The 22,634-nt window shown below is 42.3% G+C and overlaps 1 protein-coding gene across 1 annotated transcript; it reads left to right on the top strand.

Annotated features, from left to right (window-relative positions):
* Window positions 1–813: 813 nt before the first annotated feature.
* zgc:152891 (uncharacterized protein LOC767741 homolog) lies at window positions 814–22,251 on the top strand. Its single transcript, XM_055934253.1, has 14 exons — window positions 814–1,647; window positions 1,875–2,115; window positions 2,337–2,418; window positions 8,079–8,168; window positions 8,304–8,419; window positions 8,549–8,721; window positions 8,965–9,108; window positions 11,324–11,527; window positions 12,440–12,526; window positions 12,656–12,825; window positions 13,109–13,230; window positions 14,511–14,611; window positions 14,800–14,970; window positions 21,415–22,251. Exons 1-14 carry the CDS (start codon window positions 1,381–1,383, stop codon window positions 21,592–21,594), a joined length of 2,148 nt encoding a protein of 715 aa, XP_055790228.1. The 5' UTR covers window positions 814–1,380; the 3' UTR covers window positions 21,595–22,251.
* Window positions 22,252–22,634: the final 383 nt, after the last annotated feature.

Below are 22,634 nucleotides of genomic sequence, written 5' to 3' on the forward strand. Positions count from 1 at the left end.
CTATATCTGATGACTGATAATGAGTAGTAGCCTAGGTTAATAGTGACAGACCAGGAAGGAAGCAAGCACAAGATCCACCCATGCATTGGGTTGGATGAATGCAAGCAACCTGGTCTCAGAGCATTTTGTATTATTTTGTACTTAACCCAGAGCATGTTACGTTTCATATGATATGTATTAATTTGTGGAGGTCCATTATCCAATTTGTATGATATTTTACGAATTACAATTAATATGATTTATTAAAAATGTTTCAAACGTATAATATTTTACAAATTTGCGAAATGTACAATATGTTACAAATTTGCAAAATGTACAATATGTTACGAATTTGCTAAATGTATTCTGTGTTACAAATTCCAATTTGGATAACATTAGCTAGGCTAGGGGTTAGGTTTAAGATTAGGAGTTAGGTTAAAGGGTTAGGGGAAGGGTTAGCTAACATGCTAAGTAGTTGCAAAGTAAAAAGTAGTAAGTAGTTTAAAAGTTGCTAATTAGCTAAACGTTGTCCGTGATGAGATTTGAACATGCAACCTTTGTGTCGCTAGACATTCGCGTTATATGCCCACCCATCTACCCCGACCAACTACCCTCCTTTTCTTTTTGCCTCAACTAACCTTCTGTCTTATGTAACCATACCAATACCAAACGTAACATTCAGTATCATACTAATTTGAATGTCCCATATTTTCGTTTACTATGTTACGTCTAGTCTATGAGACCAACAAGTGTCTTTCGAAAAGGAACTCACTGGCAGTTGCAGTATGCTGTGTTTGTGTTCTTCATAGGAAAACAGTAGGTAAGTGTCTCTTATTATTCAGTTTCCCTTAGAGAATAGAACTTAAAACCGTGTTATTAGGCAACTTTGCACTGTTGATTGAGTCATGATAAGTATACATAGGTTAAATTAAAGCTGCAATATGTAACTTTTTGTCAATGTCATTCTCATTGAAAGCAAGTCTAAGAAGTCTTAAATCGGTTCCTGTTCTTAAGTTTCATTTTTGCATCTTTTACTTTCAGCTTCAAAAGTTGAAAATACAATATTTGGGGTCATTGAAAAGATGTCACAGCTATTTAGATGGTACAATGACTTTCTACACTATACATTTGTTATTTTGTCACAAACTGAAATTGGGCAATTTCTGCATAGTGCACCTTTACATATTTATTTACCATAACCACACATGATGAATTGTAAAACTGTAAAATAGGTCTATTCATAACAAGGACTGTTATTATGGTATCAACGTGATCAAAGCCTATCATTGAAATGAATGTGCATTTAGCCATTTTTTTGTACTGCACATTGTGTATTGTATGATAGTGATATGTCAAGTCAGCATGGTTGACAAGTCATGAACAAGATGCAGCAATGGCCTGATGATTTCCAATTCAAATATCGAACACAGAAGAATGCCGCTCTCCTCAGTGCATGCAAATACGTGGTTTTGTGTGTGTGTCCGTCCGTGTACGTCTGTCATGGCCAGTGCCATGGAGGAATTTCAGGTGATCGTCCATACCTTACCAGCCCCCACCTCTGGAACATACAGCATCCTACGGCTCACTCTGATTGGCTCAGAGGGTGGCGAAACCACGCCCATCTCAGTGAACGCTGGGGCCAACCAGCACCGCCTCCTACCTGGATCAGTGAGTTCTCTCTGTCTCCCTTGCTCCCCTCTATCTTTCTCTCGCTCCCCCATCTCTCTCTTACTCCCCCTTGCTCTCCTCTTCCCCCCCTCTCTCTGTCCCCCCTCTCTCTGTATATTAACCTGCAGTTTGTGTTGTCTAATAAAACATTATTTCATTTTAGATAGCTTTTCACCCAATTTCAAAGCGCTTTACCTAAAAAGAAAATCCCATTATCCCTGTTCCAGGCCTGTGTGGTCAGAGTGTGGTCAGAGGTGGCACTGGGACGAGTAGTTCTGGTCCGGCTACGGTTGGAGGCTCGGACGGGTTTCCCGGACCTGGACTGGCACTGCAGGGGGGTGGAGGTCCGGAGGCTGTGTGACAGACAGGAGGAAGGGGCGGGGCTACAGCACCAAGGGGCAGAGCACTTCCCTTGTAGCAGGTGGCTCCGGTCTGTAGATGGTGACGTGGAGCTACGGAATGGAGACAGTGAGAGTGTTTTATAAATTAACATTTTTAACATTTAAAAAGAAAAAAAAATCACATGGTCATACCACATATTACAGGAAGTGTGAGTAAGAGCTCTTTCCGTCACACTGATGAACTAGGCAATTTGTGAGAACTACATACTGTAACGTTATCATGGAAAGAGGAAGTGGTGTAGCCTTCATATTTGAATCATATATTCTCTCTCTCTCTCTCTCTCTCAGTGTGTCTGTTGAACTCTGAGACTGTGCAAACACTGAAGGACCACAGACTCAAAGATCTGCACACTAAACAGCAGCACATCAGGTATCGCAACTAAACCACAACAAAGTCCTCTTACTATACACAACACTCCTTGTATCATCTTTTCTCTCCCACACATCTCCTTCGCTCGCTGTCAACACATCTCCTAACTCTACCACCAGGCACTTCCCAGCGAGCAAAAGGATTTGAAAAGACGTTGGGAATACGTATCATATGGACGTTGATAAAACTTATTTTACGGGTGTTGAAAATACATATTTTACAGACGTTGAAGTCACCACATTGAAAATTATTCTTTGGGTAGTTGTTTCTATGGACAAATTTCAACCGTACATAATTTATCTTACACCTACATGTCAATAAAGAAAACATTGACACATTAAAAAGTTATATTTCCAATTAAAACAGCAAAAGGGAGATCGCTCATATCTGTCACTTACAGCGCCTTCAGAAAGTATTCATACCCCTTGACTTATTCAAAATTTTGTTGTGTTACAGCCTGAATTCAAAATTGATTAAATAGATATTTGTTCTTATCCATCTACACACAATAGATAAGGACAAAGTGAAAACATGTTTTTAGAAATGTTGGCAAATTTATTGAAAATGAAATACAGAAATGTCTCATTTACATAAGTATTCACACCCCTGAGTCAACACATGTTAGAATCATGTGCAGCGACTACAGCTCTGAGTCTTTCAGGGTAAGTCTCTAAAGAGCTTGGCACACCTGGATCGTACAATATTTGCGCATTCATTTTTTTTTACATTCTTGGTTAAAATGGTAAATTAGAATAAATTATTTATATTAAAAGCATGGCGTGAAATGGAACAGTTAAATGATATGCGATGTCCAAATCTGGCTTCTCTATGGCTTCTGCATGATGAATCGGGACTCAGGGTGGGGACAGACAGCCCATCTCAGTATGGAGCGCAGTTCACAATGCATGTAGACCTATCATCTCATTATGGTAACTTTTTCTCTGGAGAGACCTGAAAATAGCTGTGCAGCGACATTCCCCATCCAACCTGACAGAGCTTGATAGGATCTGCAGAGAAGAATTTGAGAAACTTCCCAAATACAGGTGTGCCAAGCTTTTAGCGTCATACCCAAGAAGACTCAAGGCTGTAATCGCTGCCAAAGGTGCTTCAACAAAATACTGAGTAAAGGCTCTGAATACTTATGTGAATGTGATATTTCCGTTTTTTATATACATTTGCAAAAATTTCTAAAAAACAGTTTTTGCTTTGTCATTATGAGGTATTGTGTGTAGATTGATGAGGGAAAAAACTATTTAATCAATTTTAGAATAAGGCTGTAACATAGCTAAATGTGGAAAGAGTCAAGGGGTCTGAATACTTTCCGAATGCACTGTCAGCTTACTAATTATACAATAGTCCCTATTATATTTCAAAGTTCTAATCATATTTGCTAGCCACATGCGCTTCACCAGAATCACATGTTCTCTTCTGCGTTTTCATGGTTCATGGTTCATGGTTTGAACAATGTCCGTAATCAGTGGCAATTTTAGCATGTACATCTTGGTGGTGCAAAGTCCCCACATTTTTTTTAGATGCATGCAAGCAAAGCCACTACACAACACAACACTACACTAAACAATGCATTAATTGCACTATAGCGGTGACAAACGTTGCCCACAACTGTTAGGTCCTACATAGAGCTGTCCCAACAGCAGAGCTTTCTTTTCAGCACCATGGAGTGAATTCTTAACACCGCTACACCTGGCTTTCAGCGGATTATTTGTTTAGCACTTTTGAAATGTACAGCGACAGAATTCAGAACATGGACCGTTCTTACAGTATTCTCCCAGTACATCAAGTCAAAACTGTAGGATAAATAAAGGGGGCATATAAGCAGACAATGAAAGCTCTTACAATATTCAATGTTGACATTTCTCTAAAACAGAATATAGGCTTCATGTGCACCACCAAGTCAGAACAGTAGGCTAAGTTATGAGGGGGAAAGGGACCAAATTATTAGGGTGAGGCACATAGGCTACTAACAGCTTACTACACAACATACACTTAGTATTACTTTCTTAGCTACAGACAATATGCATATCTCTCTGGCATATTACATAATTTATGCAGCAGCATACAATAAATGTTTGGACTCACCTTGTTGTGCTGTGCTCACTTTAACAGGAAGGTGGTGCGGCAGTCCTTCTTGTAGGCAAATTTTGTCATCAAACTTTGTCATCAAAGTCTGGCATTCTCTGCATTTAGGATGATTTCAGGACAACAGGGACCTCTGAAAAAAACAAGGTTGAATCATGACGTCAGTGATCTTCAGGTCGGAGCTCTAGAAAGAGGCCCAAGTTCCCGACTTGCAATTCCTAGTTGGATGACCGTTCAAAACGTATTTTCCCAGTCGGGGCTATTTTTTTTCAGAGTTTAAAGTTGTCTTGAACTCACTGAAGTCTGAGATTTCCCAGTTCCGAGCTTCCAGTTGTTTTGAGCACGGCAAAAGTCATGCTGGATTGACAGCATGGGCAATTTTGAATGTTTATCCTTTTAATCTTGGAAAAGAGACCCTTAAACCCAGACTTGGACCACACACCCACTCTATTGAATAGCAGGCTAGTGATTGCTTTGCAATGCTTGTAATTAGCCACGGATTCCTTCCAAACCACTCATTGTTGAATTGCGATTTCCAACTTGTTGTGTAATGTTTCTGTCAAATGGTCGATGAGCACAAATAGCTTTTATCTATAATTTCTCTTCATATGACGTGATTGAAAAGGATTTGCTAGTAGATTGTTGACTTGATTCATGATGATGACTGCTAGCTTGCTAGTTAAGATTTTAAAACTATGATGTTGACATAAACAGTCCAATCAAAGCTATGGTAGATATAATGTGATATGCCATAATTTTATCTGTGGCCAATGACCTTGAGCATTCTTGGATGTGCACTTCTAATGTAAATCTACGGCAGCACCCAAGCGGCTTGAATTTTCGAGCTCTCCCCATAGATTTTGCGATGACGTCGTGACTCATGAGTGACAGAACACTGAGCCAATCATGACGCAACTAGAGAACATTACCAACCCCTACACACACATATTTTCCACTGGCTGCCCCACCACAGAACGCACTGAGCTAGGCTGAAACACCTGCATTTTGGAGCTGCCTTACTCAAGAAAACAAAATTGTTTGCAAACTTAGTGACACGTATTAATGCCAAAATAGCATGCAAAACAGGCAACAAACATGTGGGGCTCAAAACAGGTGGGGCTCTGCCGTGAATGGCAGGTTGCCACTGTGCATAATTCCAGTCCATATAATACAGTATAATACAATACAGCACAGTAATACAGCTCACACTAAAAAATATTTGCCTACTGGTGCTGGTTTCACGTATTTACCTAAGAGAACATATAGCTAGCTACATCTATGGGCTTTTATGTTTTTCTGTCTTGTGTAATGTACAGTAGCCTATATCATACAGTAAATGTATTGGATAACGGCACATTCATTTGGCCTTTTTTGGGCTTGGGCTCTTTAAATGTCGTTAATGTAGGGCTCATAAAATGTATTTAATATATGGCTCATCAAGCTCAGATTGCATCAGATTTTAATGTTCATGCTGATCTAATCCAACCCAGACATACAGTATTTACAGTGCATTCGGAAAGTATTCAGACCGCTTGACTTTTTCAACATATTCTTATTTTACAGCCTTATTCTAAAATTGATTAAATTGTTATTTTCACTCATCAATCTACACACAATAACCCATAATGACAAAGCAAAAACACATTTTGTGAATTTCTGCCAAATTTGTTAAACATGAAAAGTATTAAGACCCTTTAGTACTTTGTTGAAACACCTTTGACAGAGATTACAGCCTCGAGTCTTCTTGCGTATGACGCTACAAGCTTGGCAGGCCAAAGAGTTCAATCTTGGTTTCATCAGACCAGAGAATCTTGTTTCTCATGGTCTGAGAGTGCCTTTTGGCAAACTACAAGCGGGCTGTCATATGCCTTTTACTGAGGAGTGGCTTCCCGTCTTGCCACTCTACCATAAAGGCATGATTGGTGGAGTGCTGCAGAGATGGTTGTCCTTCTGGAAGGTTCTCCCATCTCCACAGAGGACCTCTGGAGCTCTGTCAGATTGACCATCTGGTTCTTGGTCACCTCCCTGACACAATCCTGTCTCACGCTCTACGGACAATTCCTTCAACCTCATGGCTTGGTTTTTGCACTGTCAACTGTGGGACCTTATGTAAACAGGTGTGTGCCTTTCCAAATGATGTCCAATCAATTTACCTAAGGTGAACTCCAATCAAATTGTAGAAACATCTCAAGTATGATCAATGGAAACAAGATGCACCTGAGCTCAATTTCAAGTGTCACAGCAAAGGGTCTGAATACTTATGTAAATAAGGTATTTCTGTTTTTTATTTTTTTATAAATTTGCAAAAAATCTAAACCTGTTTTCGCTTGGTCATTATGGGGTATTGCGTGTAATGTAAAAAGTTAGAAGGTCTGAATACATTCTGAATGCACTGTACATTGAGGTTACTTTAACTATAAATGTCTTCTTATGTAATCATAGAAAGTGTGCATGTTCACCATAGCGTGCAAAGGTCGCAGGTCTGTGGAAATATTCACAATTGCTATAATAATCTACACAGAATCTCGAACAGCATTGATCACTTGTACCATGCACTTTAAATGTAATTTCAACTGCAAGTCATAACACATTAAGTTGTTGTATAAATACAAAATATCTGACATTGTATGTTGTCCTTTTAAATTGTTGAAAGCGCAATGATAACACATTCAGATAACAACTAAACTAAAGATCAGACATAGTTTTTCATTGGAATTTGGTTGTGCTTTAGATGGTTGAAAGCATAGTGATAACAAACTTCTGGCAGTCCTTTTTGAGTGGGTGAATAAAGGTTGAAATGTCATTGATCAACGTTTCAATCAAATATTACCCACATTTCCATGTTGAAATTACGTGTGGTGTGCTCAGTGAGATAAGTCTATGCTTGGGCCAAATCAAGGCAGGTCGGAACCAAATCGGAACAAATCTTCGTCCAAATCAAGGCTGGTCCAGACCGGACCAAATCAGATTTTTCTTTGAGCCAAATCAAGAATGGTCTGGACCGGACCACATCTGATTTTTGGGGGGGCCAAATCAAGGCTGGTCTGGACCAGACCACATCTGAACCAAGTTAGGGCCAAATCAAGGCCTGTTTGGACCTGACCAAAATCACTGTGGATGTTGAAATCAATGCCAGGGCAGACTGACCAAAGTTCAACCACATTTTTTAAAACTTTATTTAACTAGGCAAGTCAGTTTAGAACAAATTCTTATTTACAATGACGGCCTATCGCGGAACAGTAGGTTAACTGCCTTGTTCAGGGGCAGGACAACAGATTTTTACCTTGTCAGCTCAGGGATTCGATCCAGCAACCTTTCAGCTACTGGCTCAACACTCTAACCACTAGGCTACCTGCCGCCCCACTTTTCTAAACCCATGAGGTCTTGCGTCAGTCGGTGCTCACTGGGTTTACTGTTAATAACGTTCTAAAATCGGTGTAAGCATTATGAAGATGTGAAGGTAGAACATTAAGGCTCATTCACACAAAGCCGCTCTTACACGAGTCAAGTGAGTTTGCCTTTAGTACCAATAGTTTGATGTCATGTGGTGGTCTGTCCTGTAGGTGGAGGAGGTTTGCTGAGGGGGTCCCTCACTGTGTGGACATGACCAGTCTGAAGGAACTGGGACCAAACCTCAGCTACACACGCCAGAGGTCAGCCCTTTGCTCTCAACGTTTTGTCTGCCCTCCACATTCTATTTGCCCTCCACATTCTGTCTGCCATCCACATTCTGTTTGTCCTCACCTCAACATTTGGTCTTCCCCTTCATATTGTATTTGTCCTCTCAGCCCAGGCATCAATCTGCAGTATCTAAGGGGTTTTGCTGAGAGAGCTGAATCCTGGAGTAGCTTTACTGAGCTGGAGACCATGTTCAGCCACAATGGGAGCCAGAATACTGTCGCTAGTATGTCATACACACACACGCACACACACACACACACACACGCCAATTCTCACTGTCTGTCCTTTCTCTCTCTTTAACCCCCCAACCCTTGATTTCCTTCTCTTTTCTCTCCCTCCCCCTCTCTTGAAGAGTATGTGCAGGCCCATTGGGCTGAGGACTGGTTCTTTGGCTACCAGTGTTTGAACGGCTGTAACCCTCTCATGGTGCGACAGACACGCCTCCTCCCTCCTAACCTGTCAATCAACTCTGACATTCTCTGCCCCTTCCTTCCTGACGGATCCTCACTGGAACAGGAGCTAGAGGTGTGTGTGTGTCTCTATGTCTGCTGGTGAGTGTTTTTTTTATTTTGAGCTTTTATTGAAGAGATTGCAAAGCTCTGGAAAGATGGAATGCGACAGTCAAAGGGCAGTGGGCTGTATTTGACCACATGCTGACTCTGGCATACGTGTATCGGGGTCAGCGGCAGCAACCACTGGACCACACAGGTGTGTGTTGGGTTTACACTGTGTGAAACTTCAAACTTCACTTTTATGCGTTCACGGTAGAGAGGGTCTATTTTCCTGCTGGACTACGAGATGTTGGAAGGTGTCCCGGCCAACGTGATCAATGGGAAGCAGCAGTTTCTCGCCGCCCCGCTAGTCCTTCTGCACCTCAACCAGCAGGGGGAGCTCAAACCCATCGCCATCCAAGTGAGTCCGGTCCAATCATGTCTTTGGCTGGCTGGCTGGCATAAATACATACATACAGTACCAGTCAAAGGTTGGACAGACCTACTAATTCCAGAGTTTTTATTTATTTTTACATTGATGAAGACATCAAAACTATGAAATAACACATATGGAATCATGTAGTAATCAAAAAAGTGGTAAACAAATAAAAATATTTTTTGTATTTTAGATTCTTCAAAGTAGCTACCCTTTGCCTTGATGACACCTTTGCACACTCTTAGCATTCTCTCAACCAGCTTCACCTGGAATGCTTTTCCAACAGTCTTGAAGGAGTTCCCACATATGCTGAGCACTTGTTGGATGCTTTTCCTTCACTCTGCGGTCCAACTCATCCCAAACCATCTCAATTGGGTTGAGGTAGGGTGATTGTGGACACCAGGTCCTCTGATGCAGCACTCCATCACTCTCCTTCTTGGTCAAATAGCCCTTACACAGCATGGAGGTGTGTTGGGTCATTGTCCTGTTGAAAAACAAATGAAAGTCTCACAAAGCGCAAACCAGATGGGATGGCGTATCGCTGCAGAATGCTGAGGTAGCCATGCTGGTTAAGTGTGCCTTGAATTCTAAATAAATCACTGACAGTGTCACCAGCAAAGCACCCCCACGTTTCACAGTGGGAACATGCAGAGATCATCCGTTCATCTACTCTAGTCTCACAAAGCCACGGCGGTTTGGACCAAAAATGTCAAATTTGGACTCCAGCGGTCTGTCTATTGCTGGTGTTTCTTGGCCCAAGCAATTTTTTTTCTTATTGGTGTCCTTTAGTAGTGGTCTCTTTGCAGCAATTCTACCATGAAGGCCTGATTCACGCAGTCTCCTCTGAACAGAGATGTGTCCGTTACTTGAACTCTGTGAAGCTTTTATTTGGGCTGCAACTTCTGAGGCTGGTAATGAACTTATCCTCTGCAGCAGCTGTCTTGGACTCCCGAGTGGCGCAGCGGTCTAAGGCACTGGATCTCAGTGCGAGGCAGCAGTAGTATTAGAATCAATTACAGACCCTGGTTTGATTCCAGGCTGTTATCACAACCGGCCATGATTAGGAGTCCCATAGGGCGTCGCACAATTGGCCCAGCGTCGTCCGGGTTAGGGTTTGGCCGGGGTCATTGTAAATAAGAATTTGTTCTTAACTGACTTGCCTAGTTAAATAAAGCTTAAAAAATGTAAAAAGCAGAGGTAACTCTGGGTGTTCCTTTCCTGTGGCGGTTCTCATGAGAGCCAGTTTCATCACAGCACTTGAAGAAACTTTCAAAGTTCTTGAAATTTTCCGGATTGACTGACTTTCATGTCTTAATGTAATGATGGACTGTCGTTTCTCTTTGCTTATTTGAGCTGTTCTTGCCATAATATGAACTTGGTCTTTTACCAAATAGGGATATCATATATATACCACCCCTACCTTGTCACAACACAACTGATTGGCTCAAATGCATTAAGGAAAGAAATTCCACAAATTAACTTCTAACAAGGCACACCTGTCAACTGAAATGCATTCCAGGTGATTGCTTCATGAAGCTGGTTGAGAGAATGCCAAGAGTGTGCAAAGCTGTCATCAAGGGTGGCTACTTTGAAGAATCTAAAATGTAAAATATATTTTGATTTGTTTAACACTTTTTTGGTTACTACATGATTCCATGTGTTATTTCATAGTTTTTTGATGTCTTCACTATTATTATACAACGTAGAAAATATTAAAAATAAAGAAGAACTCTGGAATGAGTAGGTGTGTCTAAACTTTTGACTGGTAATGTACATACTGACAGGCAGTAATAAGGTAGATCACTTTATTAACCCAGAGGGGGATGCTATTACTAGTTTGATTCTACTAGTACTACTACTACTACTGTTACTGCTACTACAAAAATTTACAATTCTGAAACTATTGTACTATTGTAGGGTGTCCTGACTCTCTGAGGTCATTAAAGATCCCATGGCACTTATCGTAAGAGTAGGGGTGTTAACCCCGGTGTCCTGGCTAAATTCCCAATCTGGCCCTCAAACCATCATGGTCACCTAATAATCCCCAGTTTACAATTGGCTCATTCATCCCCCTTCTCTCCCCTGTAACTATTCCCCAGGTCGTTGCTGCAAATGAGAACGTGTTCTCAGTCAACTTACCTGGTAAAATAACGGTAAAATAAATAAATAAATAAATAAATACCACTAATTATACCCACAGCTGCAGCAGGCCCCTGGTCCTCAGAACCCAGTGTTCCTGCCCTCTGACCCTGGCCCTGATTGGCTGTTGGCTAAGACCTGGGTGCGCTGCTCAGACTTCCAGTGCCACCAGCTTTCCTCTCACTTCCTCAGAACCCACCTGCTGGGAGAGGTGTGTTGCACTGCCACCCTCAGGCAGCTGCCAGAAGTACACCCTCTACACCAGGTAAATAGTATGTAATAAACAGGTAAATAGTAAATACAACAGGTAAAGTTCTAATAAGTACACCACCACTCAGTAGATGGGTGAAACATGCTGCAACCTGGATGTTTAGATGTAACATAGTAAACGTAAATATGTCTCCCTCCATTTAGTATGATATGTTACGAATTGCAATTCGAACAATGTTACAAATTTGCAATAGTTATGATATGTTACGAACAGTGGAGGCTGGTGGTTGGAGTTATATGAGGACAGGCTCATTGTAATGGCTGGAATGGAATTAATGGAACGAAAAACACGCCAAACATATGGAAACCACGTTTGACTCCGTTCCATTTCAGCCATTACAATGAGTCCGTCCTCCTATAGCTCCTCCCACCAGCCTCTACTGGTTATGAATTCCAATTTGTTGTGGCTAAAGTTAGCTAGGTAGCAGGGTGTCTAACGCTAACATTAGCTAGGTGGCTAACATTACCTGGGTTAAGGTTAGGGGAAGGGTTAGCTGACATGCTAAGTAGTTATCAAACAGCTAAAAAGTAGTAAGCATTTGCAAAGTTGCTAAAATTGTCCATGAGACTTGAACATGCAACTTCTGGGTTGCTAGACATTTGTGTTATACACCCACCCATCCACCCCGAACAAACAACCTCCTTTCGTTTTGCCTTAAATAACCTTCAATCCTACATAAACATACCAAACGTAACATATCATACTAATTTGAGTGTCCCGGATTTACGTTTACTTGTTACGTATAGACCAGGCTACGTAGGTGAAAGTTTAGTTAACCTCCTGAACCATCCAGAAGTCTTGTGAGCTCACATCTGTTTCTCTAGTACCTTGCAGTTGGAATTGAAATTTATAGAGCTGCCATGAGCCAGAATCTGACTGTTGTTATTATTATTATTATTGTTGCAGTTGTTGATGCCTCACATAAAAACCACACTACAGATCAACATCCAAGCCAGGGCCTCTCTACTGGCTGCCAACGGAGTGTTTGACAAGGTATGATCGTGTGTCTTGAAATGTTTGTGTGAGTTGCAATGTTTTAGTACACACATTTTCTTTGTACATATGCCTATAAATGTTTGCTAGTTTATAACCACAAAATTGCATGTTCCTGTTGTGTGTCAGAACGTAGGCTGTGGTCTGGAGGCGTTGCCTGTACTGTTGTCTCGAGCCACAGAGCGTCTGCGTTACCGCTCCCTTTGTGTCCCTGATGACCTGGCAGACAGAGGGATACACACACTCAAACACTGCTACTATGCACATGACGCACTGCGAGTGTGGAACGCACTGCACAGGTACACATATTCACGCAGGCATGTACACACACACACACACAGCTACTACGCACACGATGCACTGCGAGTGTTGAACGCACTGCACAGGTACACACACATGCACTCACACGCACACACACACACACACACACACACAGAAATACAGTCATGCACACAATTAATTTAAAGCTGTGATATCAATTCTCATAATCTGGCACACACTGCACAGGTACACACACATACAACACACTTCCTTTTTACAAGCACCATCATTACTGTTGTGTTTTGTGTGACGATGTGGCAGATTTGTGAGTGGCTGGGTGGATATGTATTACCTTGGAGACCAGGATGTGGAGCAGGACTCTGAGCTGCAGAGCTGGATCACTGAGATCTACACACATGGCTTCCTACAGCTCCCTCACTCAGGTCGGTGTGTGTGTTCTACCAATACCACCCTATGTGAAACTTACTGTTCAATAAAAAAGTAAAAGGTACTGTTCAATAATTTACAGTATATATACACACACACACACACACACACACACACACACACACACACACACACACACACACACACACACACACACACACACACACACACACACACACACACACGCACACACAAGTACGTGGACACCCCTTCAAATTAGGGGATTCGGCTATTTCAGCTACACCCCTTGCTGACAGGTGTATAAAATTGAGCACACAACCATGCAATCTCCATATACAAACATTGGCAGTAGAATGGCCTTATTGAAAAGCTCAGTGACTTTCAACGTTGCACCGTCATAGGATGCAACCTTTCCAACAAGCCAGTTAGTCACATTTCTGCCCTGTTAGAGCTGCCCCAGTCAACTGTAAGTGCTGTTATTGTGAAGTGGAAACATCCAGGAGCAACAACGGCTCAGCCACAAAGTGGTAGGCCAGATAAGCTCACAGAACGGGACAGCCGAGTGCTGAAGCATATAGCGCGTAAAAGTCCTTCCTTGGTTGCAACACTCACTACCGAGTTCCAAACTGCCTCTGTAAGCAACATCAGCACAAGAACTGTTCGTCAGGAACTTCATGATATGGGTTTGGCAGCCACACACAAGCATAAGATCACAATGTGAAATGCCAAGCGTCGGCTGGAGTGGTGTAAACGCTCACCGCCATTGGACTCTGGAGCAGTGGAAATGGGTTCTGTGGAATGATGAATCACGCTTCACCATCTGGCAATTTGACGGACGAGTCTGGGTTTGGCGGATGGCAGGAGAACGCTACCATAGTGCCAACTGTAACGTTTGGTGGAGGAGGAAAAATGGTCTGCGGCTGTTTTTCATGGTTCGGGCTAGGCCCTTAAGTTCCAGTGAAGGGAAATCTTAACGCTACAGCACACAATGACATTCAAGACGATGCTGTGCTACCAACTTTGTGGCAACAGTTTGGGGAAGGCCTTTTCCTGTTTCAGCATGACAATTCCCCTGTGCACAAAACGAGGTCCATACAGAAATGGTTTGTCAAGATCGATGTGGAAGAACTTGATTGGCCTGCACAGAGCACTGACCTCAACTCCATCAAACACCTTTGGGATTAATTGAAACGCCGACTGCGTACAGGAGAAGTGGTTTCTCAAAGTCTATGGCTGTGCATTTTTTGATTGTCAACTGAAATGAACTGACTATATAACTAACAGACTACATTGTTCCCCCTCCTGGTTCCCTCAGGTTGCCCACAGTCATTCCAAACCAAACCAGAACTCTCTCAGTTTGTTACCATGGTTATATACTGCTGCTCTGCGCTGCACGCTGCTGTCAACTTCTCTCAGGTAATTAACCCCTCAACATGATTAACCAATAAACTGTACCCATCAATCAATACAGTACGTAGGTCCAAATCTTCACTTAAGACACATACTGTATGGGCTCTGGTCAAAAGTAGTGTGCTCTAAAGGAAATATGGTATAATTTGTGACACAAACTAGGTGTTACCGATTCCCGTTCTTGTTCCCTCCAGGTGGATTTTGACCTGTGGATGCCCAACTGCCCAGCCTCCATGATGCACCCCCCTCCCCAGACCAAAGGCATGTTGACGGAAGACGAGATTCTCTCCATCCTCCCGGACGTCAACTCCACCTGCAACCTCCTCATCACTCTGTTCCTACTTTCCCAGCCCGCTGCCGACTACGTAAGACACACACACACAGTTTCTGATGACTGATGTCCCAGCCCAATACTGACTATGTACAATCCAAATACCCTCTATCACTCTGAACTTCACCCAGTCCACTCCAATATCATCTTATGTCTCTTATCACAAGATGTCTCTCCATCCTCCCGTACACCAACTCCACCTGCAGCCTCCTCATTACTCTGCCCCTACTGTCCCAGCCCGCTGCAGACTACAGTGCATTCGGAAATTATTCAGACCCCTTGACCTTTTCCACATTTTGTTACGTTACAGCCTTATTCTAAAATTGATTCAATTGTATTTTTCCCTCATCAATCTACACACAATACCCCATAATGACAAAGCAAAAACAGTTTTTAGAAATTTTTGCAAATGTATTAAAAAAAAACGGAAATATCACATTTACATAAGTATTCAGACCCATTACTCAGTACTTTGTTGAAGCACCTTTGGCAGCGATTATAGCCTCAAGTCTTCTTGGGTATGACGCTACAAGCTTGGCACACCTGCATTTGGGGAGTTTTTCCCATTTTTCTCTGCAGATCCTCTGATGTTCTGTCAGGTTGGATGGGGATCGTCGCTGCACAGCTATTTTCAGGTCTCTCCGGAGATGTTCGATCGGGTCCAAGTCCGGGCTCTGGCTGGGCCACTCAAGGACATTCAGAGACTTGTCCTGAAGCCACTCCTACGTTGTCTTGGCTCTGTGCTTAGGGTCGTTGTCCTGTTGGAAGTCTGAGGTCCTGAACGCTCTGAAGCAGGTTTTCATCAAGTATCGCTCTGTACTTTACTTCGTCCATCTTTCCCTCGATCCTGACTAGTCTCCCAGTCCCTACCCCTGAAAAACATCCCCACAGAAAGATGCTACCATCACCATGCTTCACCGTAGGGATGGTGCCAAGTTTCCTGCAGACGTGACGCTTGGAATGCTGGCCAAAGAGTTCAATCTTGGTTTCATCAGACCAGGGAATCTTGTTTCCCATGGTCTGAAAGTTTTTAGGTGCCTTTGGCAAACTCCAAACGGGCTCTCATGTGCCTTTTACTGAGGAATGGCTTCCGTCTGGCCACTCTACCATAAAGGCCTGATTGGTGGAGTGCTGCAGAAATGGTTGTCCTTCTGGAATGTTCTCCCGTCTCCACAGAGGAACTGTAGCTCTCTCAGAGTGATCATCGGTTTCTTGGTCACCTCCCTGACCAAGGCCTTTCTCCCCATATTGCTCAGTTTGGCCGGGCAGCCAGCTCTAGGAAGATTCTTGGTGGTTCCAAACTTCTTTCATTTAAGAATAATGGAGGCCACTGTGTTCTTGGGGACCTTCTTGGGGACCTTCAATGCTGCAAAAATCTTTTGGTACATATCTGTGCCTCAACACAAACCTGTCTCGGAGCTCTACAGACAATTCCTTTGACCTCATGGCTTGGTTTTTACTCTGACATGCATCATCAACTGTGGGACCTTAAAGAGACAGGTGTGTGCCTTTCCAAATCATGTCCAATCAATTGAATTTACCAGCAGTGGTACCTACCAATCAAGTTGTAGAAACATTTCAAGGATGATCAATGGAAACAGGATTGTCCTGAGCTCAATTTCGAGTCTAATAGCAAAGGGTCTGAATACTTATACTGAATGCTTATACTTAAATAAGGTATTTCTGTTTTTTATATTTAATAAATTAGCAAAAATGTATTGAAATCTGTTTTTGCTTTGTCATTATCGGCTATTGTGTGTAGATTGATGAAGAAAAATAATTATTTAGTACATTTTAGAATAAAGCTATAACGTAATAAAATGTGGAAAAACTCAAAGGGTCTGAATAGTTTCCGAAGGCGCTGTATGTACAATACACACACATCTTCATCAATTTCATTTATTTATAACGCCCTTTTTACATCAGCAGATGTCTCAATGTGCTTATACAGAAACCCAGCCCAAAACCCCAAGCTGCTAGTAATGCAGATGTAGAAGCACGGTGGCTAAGTAAAACTCCCTAGAAAGGCAGGAACCTAGAAAGAAACCTAGAGAGGAACCAGGCTCTGAGGGGTGGCCATTAAGGCCAGATCGTTATTCAAGATGTTCAAATGTTCATAGATTGCCAGCAGGGTCAAATAATAATCCCAGAGGGTAGAGGGTGCACTTTGGGTGGGATATAACCCCTGCCCCCACACACACCTAGAGATAAACAGACCACGAACTTACTACCCTGACACAAGGCTGAGTATAGCCCACGAAGATCTTCTCCACCGCACGTGCCTGAGGGTAGGCAAGACGGGACAGGAAGATTGCGTCAGTGACTCAACCCACCCAAGTCGAGTATAGTGGAAAAAAGACTTGCACGACATGACACACCCCTCAAAGGCACGGCATGGAAGAGCACTAGTAAGCCAGTGATTCCGCCTCCGTAATCGGGTCAGAAGCAGAGAATCCCAGTGGTGAGAGGGGACCCGGCCAGGCAGAGACAACAAGGGCGGTTCGTTGCTCCAGTGCCTTGCCGTTCACCTTCGCACCCCGTGGCCAGACTACACTCAATCCTAGGACCTACTGAAGAGATAAGTCTTCAGTAAAGACTTAAAAGGTTGAGTCTGCGTCTCTCACATGGATAGGCAGACCATTCCATAAAAATGGAGCTCTATAGGAGAAAGCCCTGCCTCTAGCTGTTTGCTTAGAAATTCTAGGGACAATAAGGAGGTCTGAGTCTTGTGACCATAGCGAACGTGTAGGTATGTACGGCAGGGGCTAGCACTAGAGTAATATGATTACATTTTTGGTTCCAGTCAAGATTCTAGCAGCTGTAATTAGCACTAACTGAAGTTTATTTAGTGCTTTATCTGGGTAGCCGGAGAGTAGAGCATTGCAGTAGTCTAATCTAGAAGTGACAAAAGCATGGATGAGCTTTTCTGCATCCGTTTTGGACAAAAAGTTTAAGTTTTTTGCAATGTTACGAAGATGGAAAAAAGCTGCCGTTGAAAGTCTTGATATGTTCGTCAAGAGAGATCAGGGTCCATAGTAACATTGAGGTCCTTCACAGATCAAAACAGCAGATCTCTTTGTTTCTTGGGACCTAGAACTAGCATCTCCGTTTTGTCCGAGTTTAAATCTAAAACATTTGCCACCATCCACTTCCTTATGTCTGAAACACAGGCTTCCAGGGTAGGCAATTTTGGGGCTTCACCATGTTTCATCAAAATATACATTTGTGTGTCAGCCGCATAGCAGTGAAAGTTGACATTGTATTTCCGAATGACATCACCAAGAGGTAGAATATAGAATGAAAACAATAGTTGTCCTAAAACGGAACCTTGGGGAACACCAAAACGTACAATTGATTTGTCAGAGGACAAACCATCCACAGAGACGAACTGATATCTTTCCGACAGATAAGATCTAAACCAGGCAAGAACTTGTCCAGGCAAGAACTTGTCCGTGTAGACTAATTAGGGTTTCCAATCTCTCCAAAAGAATGTGGTGATCGTTGGTGTCAAAAGCGGGAATAAGGTCTCGGAGCACGAGGACAGATGCAGAGCCTTGGTCTGACGCCATTAAAAGGTCATTTACCACCTTCACGAGTGCAGTCTCAGTACTATGATGGGGTCTAAAACCAGACTGGAGTGTTTCGTATACATTATTTGTCTTCAGGAAGGCATATGGTGCTGCACAACAGCTTTTTGAAAACATTTTGAGGGGAATGGGATACAGTGGCAAGAAAAAGTATGTGAACCCTTTGGAATTACCTGGATTTCTGCATAAATTGGTCATAAATGTTTTATCTGATCTTCATCTAAGTCACATCAATAGACAAACATAGTGTGCTTAAACTAATATCACACAAATTATTGTATTTTTTCTTGAATACAGAATTTAAACATTCACAGTGTAGGTTGGGAAAAGTATGTGAACCCCTAGTCTAATGACTTCTCCAAAAGCTAATTGGAGTCAGGAGTCAGCTAACCTGGAGTCCAATCAATGAGACGAGATTGGAGATGTTGGTTATAGCTGCCTTGCCCTATAAAAACACTCACAAAATTTGAGTTTGCTATTCACAAGAAGCATTGCCTGATTTGACCCATGCCTCGAACAAAAGAGATCTCAGAAGACCTAAGCTTAAGAATTGTTGACTTGCATAAAGCTGGAAAGGGTTACAAAAGTATCTCTAAAAGCCTTGATGTTCATCAGTCCACGGTAATACATTTGTCTTCTTGTCTATAAATGGAGAAAGTTCAGCACTGTTGCTACACTCCCTAGGAGTGGCCGTCCTGCAAAGATAACTGCAAGAGCACAGCACAGAATGCTCAATGAGGTTAAGAAGAATCCTAGAGTGCCAGCTAAAGACTTACAGAAATCTTTGGAACATGCTAACATCTCTGTTGACGAGTCTACGATACGTAAAACACTAAACAAGAATGGTGTTCATGGGAGGACACCACGGAAGAAACCACTGCTGTCCAAAAAAAAACATTGCTACATGTCTGAAATTTGCAAAAGTGCACCTCGATGTTCCACAGCGCTACGGGCAAAATATTCTGTGGACAGATGAAACTACAGTTGGGTTGTTTTGGAAGGAACACACAACACTATGTGTGGAGGAAAAAAATCCCATCCCAAATGTAAAGTATGGTGGAGTGAGCATCGTGGTTTGGGGTTGCTTTGCTACCTCAGGTTGCTATTATCAACAGAAAAATGTATTCCCAAGTTTATCAAGACATTTTGCAGGGGAATGTTAGGCTATCTGTCCGCCAATTGAAGCTCAACAGAAGTTGGGTGATGCAACAGGACAACGACCCAAAACACAGAAGTAAATCAACAACAGAATGGCTTCAACAGAAGAAAATGCGCCTTCTGGAGTGGCCCAGTCAGAGTCCTGACCTCAACCCGATTGAGATGCTGTGGTATGACCTCAAGAGAGCAGTTCACACCAGACATCCCAAGAATATTGCTGAACTGAAACAGTTTTGAAAAGAGGAATGGTCCAAAACTCTTACTGATCATTGTGCAGGTCTGATCAGCAACTACAGAAAATGTTTGGTTGAGGTTATTGCTGCCAAAAGGAGGGTCAACCAGTTATTAAATCTAAAGATTCACATACTTTTCCTACCCTGCACTGTGAATGTTTACACTGTGTGTTCAATAAATACATGAAAACGTATAATTGTGTGTTATTAGTTTAAGCAGACTGTGTTTGTCTATTGTTGTGACCTAGATGAAGATCAGATCAAATTTTATGACCAATTTATGCAGAAATCCAGATATTTCCAAAGGGTTCACATACTTTTTCTTGCCACTGTATAGGAAAAGAGTTTACATTTTCCAGGTCAAGGTTTGTTTTTTTCAGGAGAGGCTTTATTACTGCCACTTTTAATGAATTTGGTACACATACGGAGCTTTTTAATATGTTCAACATAGGAGGGCCAAGCACAGGAAGTAGCTCTTTCAGTAGTTTAGTTGGAATTAGGGTCCAGTAGGCAGCTGGAAGGTTTAGAGGCCATGACTACTTTTTTGAATGTGTCAAAGAACTTGAGTGTCTCCATTGATCCTAGGTTCTGGCAGTTCTGTGAAGACTCAGGCCAACTCAATTACGCAGATTCAAGGAGTCCGTAATTTGCTTTCTAATGATCATGATCTTTTCGTCAAAGTTCATGAATTCAACATTGCTGAAATGAAGGCCATACTCCCTTGGGGAATGCTCCTTTTTAGTTAGCTTTGCGACAGAATCAAAAACACAATTTGTATTTCTATTTTCCTCAATTCGGTTGGAGAAGTAGGCTGATCGAACAGCAGTGAGGGCTCTTAGATACTGCACGGAGTTGTCTTTCCAAGCTAGTTGGAAGACTTCCAGTTTGGTGGAGCACCATTTCAGTTCCAATATTCTGGAAGCTTGCTTGCGGGCTCTAATATTTGCCAAGGAGCTCATTTCTTTAATAAATGTTTTTTGTTTTTATAAGTGCGACTGCATCTAGGGTATTACGCAAGGTTAAATTTGGATCCTCAGTTAGGTGATTAACAGATTTTTGTACTCCAACGTCCTTGGGTAGGTGGAGGAAGTCTGGAAGGGCATCTAGGAATCGTTGGGTTGTCCAAGAATTTATAGCATGGCTTTTGATAATCCTTGGTTGGGGTCTGAGCAGATTATTTGTTGCGATTGCAAAAGTAATAAAATGGTGGTCCGATAGTGCAGGATAATGAAGAAAAACATTTTAGATCCACAATATTAATTCCATGGGACAAAACTAGATACAGGGTATGACTGTGGCAATGCGTAGGCCCGGACACATTGGACAAAACCCACTGAGTCGTAGATGGCTCAAAGTATTTTGGAGTGGGTCTGTGGACTTTTGCATTTGAAGTACTGACAGCTCATTTGAGAGCAGATTATTTGTTGTTATTGCATAATCTTGTGTCTCTTATCTGCTAAAATCTTGTCTTTTACATCCATCTCTGCTTTCCTCTCCTAGGTGCCTCTGTGTCAGTATCGTGAGCCTGTGTTCAGCAGTGGCGCTCCTCACAGGTTGGTGGAGAAGGTGCAGGCCGAGCTCAGGGCCATTTCTGATGAGATCACAGACAGGAACAAAAAGCTGGAGCTGCCCTACGACTACATGTCCCCCGACCGCATCGAGAACAGTGTGGCCATCTGAGCTGCTGTGAATACAGACACGCATGCACACACGTTATGTTCTATCCTCGTAGGGACCTAAAATTAATTTCTATTCAAAGTCATATTTTCCCTAACCCTCAATTTAAAATAGCCTTTGTCCTCGTGATTTTAGGTCCCCACAAGGATAGAAGAACCAACCAATCCACACATGCACACACGGACCCCAAGGCGCGCGCACACACACACACTTCCAGCCACATGCACAAACATAAATGACAGCTTAAGGTTAAAAAAAGTGTTAAAACCTGCTCTATAATGATTTAACTCTAGTAACCACAATGTTTCTTCAGTTTCTATGAATCACGCTTTGACGGTGTTAGTGCTGCACGGGTTTAATGGTTTTGATGAAAAGCAGCTAAACACAGAGATCAGGTAGTTCACTCTCCTCTCCTAATGTAAACCAGGAATCAACAACAACAGCAGAAAATAATACCGGCTGCATCTCAATAGTATATAGTGGCCTCCTCTCCTATTATCCTGTCCTTTTCTCCTCCATCTTAGCTGAGCGAGAGGTTGACTAGGACTTAGCTTCCACCTGTTATGTTTAAAATGATTTCTTTAACATGTCTCCTCCCCTTCATATACACTGATTGAAGTGAATTTAACAAGTGACATCAATAAAAGATCATAGCTTTCACCTGGATTAACCTGGTCAGTCTGTCATGGAAAGAGCAGGTGTTCCTAATGTTTTGTACACAGTACACAGTACAAAACACACACACACACACACACACACACACACACACACACACACACACACACATATACATATGTGTATATATATATACACATATACATACATATATATACACATACACACATATATGTGTATACATATATGTGTGTGTATATGTATAGTGTCTAGTTTGAGAAACAGACGCCTCACAAGTCCTCAACTGGCAGCTTCATTAAATAGTACCCGCAAAACACCAGTCTCAATATCAACAGTGAAGAGGCGACTCCGGGATGCTGGCCTTCTAGGCAGTGTTCCTCTGTCCAGTGTCTGTGTGCTTTTGCACA

This window comes from Salvelinus fontinalis, chromosome 9 (genome assembly GCF_029448725.1).
Source record: "Salvelinus fontinalis isolate EN_2023a chromosome 9, ASM2944872v1, whole genome shotgun sequence".
NCBI lineage: Eukaryota > Metazoa > Chordata > Actinopteri > Salmoniformes > Salmonidae > Salvelinus > Salvelinus fontinalis.